The following is a 5255-nucleotide window of genomic DNA, read 5'->3' as shown; positions in this document are numbered from 1 at the left end:
GTTGAGGGGCTTTCACCCGGCCCCTAGAGCCTGGCACTTTGTACTTGGACGTAAAGCCTCCAAATTGTAAGAATAAACTCCTGTTTGTTAAGGCCATCCCGTTTGTGGTATAGTCCTGTCAGAGCGGCAGTAGGGAACCAGACCAGCCATCCTCATAATCATTGCTGTGTTTGAGTCCATTATTGTAGCCACTGTGTCAGTTCATCTTGTTGAGGCTTTTCCTCCTCTTTGCTGACCCTCTACCAAGCATGATGTCCTTCTCCTGATTACATGACTGAAAAATGAAGGACAGAGTCTCACCATCGTCACTTCTAAGGACCATTCTAGCCGTACTTCCTCCAAGACAGATTTGTTCATTTTTCTGGCAGTCCCTGGTATATTCAATATTCTTCACCAACATCACATAAATGCATCAATTCTTCTTCAGTCTTCTTTACCATTGTTTAGCTTTCACATGCATATGAGGCAACTCAAAGTACCAAGGCTTGGGTCAGGCAGACCTTAGTCCTCAGAGTGACATCTTTGAATTTTGACACTGTAAAGTGTCTTTGCCAGCAGATTTGCCCAGTGCGATATGTCATTTGACTTCTTGACTGTTGCTTCCACAGATGTTGACTGTGGATCCAGTAGAGTGAAGTCCACAACCACGTCCACATTGTTTTATATACCCAAGTGGTGTTTCAATCTTTAGTCCTCGCCCTGTGTGCTACCCAAATGGGGTTTTGGAATCACAAACCTGAGGGGACCATGGTGTTGTTGGGGGGAAGATGGGTCTAGTTAAAGGTATCTTGTGCAGGGCTGGTGGGGCTGATAAACCCGCTGTGATGAGAGGGACTTTTGCCCTTCCCATCGGTGCTTCTGTGATCACCATGTCTGGGCTAACAGCCCATGGACATCTGCCCTCGGTGTGTGTGGCTGGCAGAAGGATGGCTCTGCTGATTAGACAGTGGTTTGTCCAGGCAAAGCCCACCTGTTGTCCTGCCGAGCTGCCCCTGTCATTTCTCTCAGCCATGGTGATGGGGAGGACAGGGGTGGCTGAGTGGTAGAATTCTCACCTTCTGTACTAGAGACCCAGGTTCGGTTCCTGGCCAGTGCACCTCATGCATCGCCACCATCCATCTGTCACTGGAGGCTCGTGAGTTGCTGGAGTCCTGAACAGGTTTCAGCAGAGCTTCGTGACTAACATAGTGTGGGAAGAAAGGTTTGGATCTACTTGGGAAAATCCACCAGTGAAAACCCCACGGATCACAGCAGTCTTACCCACACTTGATCATGGGCTGGCACAGGACCAGGCAGTGTTGCGTCGTGTTGTGCACAGGCTTACCGTGAGTCAGGGGCTGACTCGACAGCAGGGAACAGCAAGCAACAGTGATGACAAGAGAGGAGGATAATCTTTGTCACTCCAGTCACACCACATGGCAGTCGCTTTAGTCCAAGACAACGGCTAATTGTTCAAGGTTCCAGACATTTCTTTTTATCTCTGCTTTTAAAAAACTGGTCATTTGGTTAAGTGGAAATCAGTGCATATTATTTATACATTTTATATATATATCTTGTAGTTTGGGTGGAAGGTTACAGAGCAAGTTACTTTTCCATTCAACAATTTATACACATTTAGTTTCAGTGCATTATATTAAAAGACTGTCTTTTAAGTTCATTGACATCTCTTTATTTGTCCTAAATTTTAACTGCTAAGTAAACGTAAAAGAGCCCTGTGGCGCGGTGGCTGAGTGTGCAGCTGCAAGCTGGAAGGTTGGCAGTTCTCACCCACCCAGAGGCTCTGGCGATCTGTTCCTGTAAAGATTACAGCCTATGAAACCCTACGGGCAGTTCTCCTTTGTGCTGTAGGGTTGTGATGAGTCAGTGTCGACTCAAGGGCAATGGGTTTCTCTTTTTTGGTAAGTGTATATAGAAAACACTTCAAAAAAAAAAAAATTAAAGGTAATTTTCCAAACATCACAGGTCTAGGGTTAAGGAGTCCAGGGCTCCTAGGGCAGCTGAATGCTGTCATTAACTACCGAGTCTGTGCAGACTCTTTAATCAAAGAATTTACTACTGGACATAGACAAGGTAATTTTTGTATATGGAAGTATCGAAATTGGCATTTTTGCAATATGAAGCACAAAGTGTCACATAGGGCCTATGACTCCTTACGAAGATGGAGGATGGGACAGGTCTACCTTTGGTATCACCAGTGGGCTGTGCTCTGGTATTGTCTAGCAGGACGTTCCCAGAACAAGAACATACTTCCTCTGTTTTAAGCCAAATGCCAGTGATTTAACTACCCCAAAAGGAAGGCCATGAGTTTACAGTCAACTTATCGGCAACTGGTTTTGGAGTTCTGGGTGGTGCAAGAAAGGAGCACTGGTGGCACAGTGGTTAAGCACTTGGCTGCTAACTAGAAGGTCAGTGGTTTGAACTCACCAGCATTCTGTGGGAGATTACAGCCTTGGAAACCCTATGGAGCAGTTTTTCTGTCCTACACGGTTGCTATTAGAATTGACTGAACAGCAACAGGTTTGTTTTTTATTTGGGGGGGGGGGGCGTGCTACAAGCTGTTAACATTCTGGGCTGCTAACCAAAAGGTTAGAGGTTTGAGTCCACCCAGAGGGGCCTTGGAAGAAAGGACTGGCAATCTACTTCTGAAAAGTCATCCACTGAAAACCCTGTGGAGCACAGTTCCACTCTGATACACATGGGGTTGCCATGAGTTGGAGTCGACTCAGTGGCAACTGGTTTGTTTGGGATATTTTAGTCATAGAAATCCTTTATTATCAAAACCCCAAACCCCATTGCTGTCAAGTTGATTCCAACTCATAGCAACCCTTTAAGACAGAGTAGAACTGTCCCATAGGGTTTCTAAGACTATAAATCTTTATGGAAACAAAGCCCAAACCAAACCCACTGCCTTCAAGTTGATTCCAACTCACAGCACCCCTAGAGGACAGAGTGGAACTGCTCCACAGGGTTTACAGGTTTGTAATCTTCCATAATGATACCGCCTTGGAAACCCAAGGAGGGGTCACTGTGTGTCTGGCCCAACTTGACGGCACATAACAACAGCAGCAATCTTTGTAGAAGCAGACTGCCACCTTTCTATCCATGGAGCAGTTGGTGGTTTTGAACCGGCAACTTTTTGGTTAGCAGCCAAGTGCTTAACCATTGTGCCACCTAGGCTCCTTCCTTTCTTACTAAATAGTGCAAAACTAAGCTTTGCCCCGCTTCAGATGACACGCATGTGGACGTAGACACGGTGCCCAGCAGGAAGCAGTGTGCCATGTTTAGGACCTAACGACTGTCTCACTCTGCCCTGTGCACAGCAGGAACTCATCGAGAGCATCAGTCGCAAGCTGCAGGTGCTGCGGGAAGCCCGGGAGACCCTGCTGGAGGATATCCAGGCCAATAACGAGCTCGGGGACGAGATGGAGGCCATCGCCAAAGACGTCTGCAAGCCCAACGAGTTTGACAAGTTCCGCATGTTCATTGGGGACCTGGACAAGGTGGTGAACCTTCTGCTGTCCCTGTCCGGCCGCCTGGCCCGCGTGGAGAACGCCCTCAATAACCTGGATGACAGCGCTTCTCCTGGGGACCGGGTATCTATCTATCCATGGGCCTCAGCTGGCAGTGGGAGACGGTCCCAGGGGGGTGGTGAGAGCCAAGTCCTTAAAGCCTGGCCCCGTTTACACAGCAGCCTATGCTTCCGTAATGTGGCCCTGGTTATACAGCAGCCTGTCCTCCTGTCACGTGAAACGCTATCGAAATGCGGAGTGCACTCTCCCGCTTCTCCCTTTCGGGAAGATGTGGCAGTGGTGGTTATTAGCTGCTGTCGAGTCAGGTCTGACTCATGACACCCCCTGTGTGCAGAGGACAGCTGCACCATAGGGTTTTCAAGGCTGTGACCTTTTGGAAGCAGACTGCCAGGCCTCTCTTCTAAGGCTTTGAATGGAGGTGGCCAGTGTCTTCAAAGGCAGGCTGGCAGTTTCCAACAGCTCTCAGAGATGCTGCAAGCAGCCCTGGCTCGGAGCCGCAAGGCCCTACCAGCAGCTGTGTGGCCCCACGGCAGCCTGAGGGGCCTACGCCTGCTTTACTGAGCATGAAGCTATTGTAGCCAAGAGGTCAAAGTGTCAGGTCTAAACATCATGAATGTAATCAGTACCTTGGTTCAGGTCAACGTTACCCATGTAATATAGCTGGACCTTCCATACCAAATTGTGATGGTAGGCCTGTCTTCTGAGGTTTGAACCGCCAACCTTTTGGTTGGTAGTCCAGCATCTAATCATCTGCATCACCCAGGACTCCTCCTCTTGTTCCTTTTAATTGAAGGCAAAAGTTGCCAGTAAGATGCAGTGACTTAAAGCACAGTCCCTGGCTTGTCGGGCTGCCAGTCTTCAGAAAGACCCGCTGGCTCCTCTTGACATTTTTCCATGTTTCCCCACTGGTCTTTCCTGCTCATTATGTCTTCCTAGACATTACCTTTTTTACTTTTGTTAAATCATGCGTACATGTGTGTGATTGCCTCCCCCAAAACAGTTACCATGAGTTTTGACTCTGAGTCCTGGCAGCCCTGTGTGTGTCCACGGGGTTCCCATGACTGATTTTTTGGAAGTAGAGCGGCAGGCCTTAACCTTTGGCCATGCAGGGACTCCCCTCTAAGGGACCATTCTACAGATGAGGAACCCGAGACACCAAGAGGCTGTGTCCTCGAGCTTCACCTTCCCGGGCCTGTGGGAAACGGTTCCGTTTCCATGCACGGGGCAGACCCGTGGCCTGGACCTCCTGTGTGGCCAGCTTGAGAAGGCTGTGTCAGCCTGCCGATGCTCAGAGACGGGAGGCAGTGATGCTCAGAGACTGGCGTGCTAATGCATTAAAAGCTGTGCTGTCCCTTTTGACAAGGCTCCCTTTGTCTTTTCCAGTAGAAAACGAACATGTAGGCAGAGGGCAGAGGGCACCCAGGCAATTACGCAGTTCCTCCACTTCACTTGGCAGCGTCACGTGTCCTGCCGATTTGAATAACCCAGTCCCATCAGTGAGTGTGTGCTTCCTTTTCGGTTGGAATTCACCTGCTTTGCTTTGTCCTTGTGCCTGAAAATCCACCTTATCTTTGGTTCACAAACACCTGAAGGGCAAGGTGCTACCAGATAAGGGTTAGAAGTGGGCAGTTTGCCTTCCAAGGGTGGAGCTACAGGGGTGCTGCTGTGGTCCCAGCAGGCAGGTGCTCTTGAAAGGTGGTCACGAGCGTGTCACAGAAGCAACCC

The 5255-nt window shown here is 49.1% G+C and overlaps 1 protein-coding gene across 1 annotated transcript in view; it reads left to right on the top strand.

The window, feature by feature from the left end:
- LOC103210247 (protein Shroom2-like) overlaps window positions 1–4860 on the top strand; it is a 174530-nt gene extending 169670 nt beyond the window's left edge. The window contains exons 13-14 of the mRNA XM_042783015.1: window positions 3321–3593; window positions 4669–4860. Of these exons, the coding sequence (XP_042638949.1) occupies window positions 3321–3593; window positions 4669–4860 (465 nt within the window). The remainder of the gene's footprint in view (window positions 1–3320; window positions 3594–4668) is intronic.
- The last annotated feature ends 395 nt before the right edge of the window (window positions 4861–5255 follow it).

This window comes from Orycteropus afer, unplaced genomic scaffold (assembly GCF_000298275.1).
Source record: "Orycteropus afer afer isolate SDZICR_OR568_19922 unplaced genomic scaffold, OryAfe1.0 scaffold00577, whole genome shotgun sequence".
Classification (NCBI taxonomy): domain Eukaryota; kingdom Metazoa; phylum Chordata; class Mammalia; order Tubulidentata; family Orycteropodidae; genus Orycteropus; species Orycteropus afer.
The sequence above is the reverse complement of the archived record's forward strand: the minus strand, read 5'-3'. Positions and strand labels throughout refer to the sequence as shown.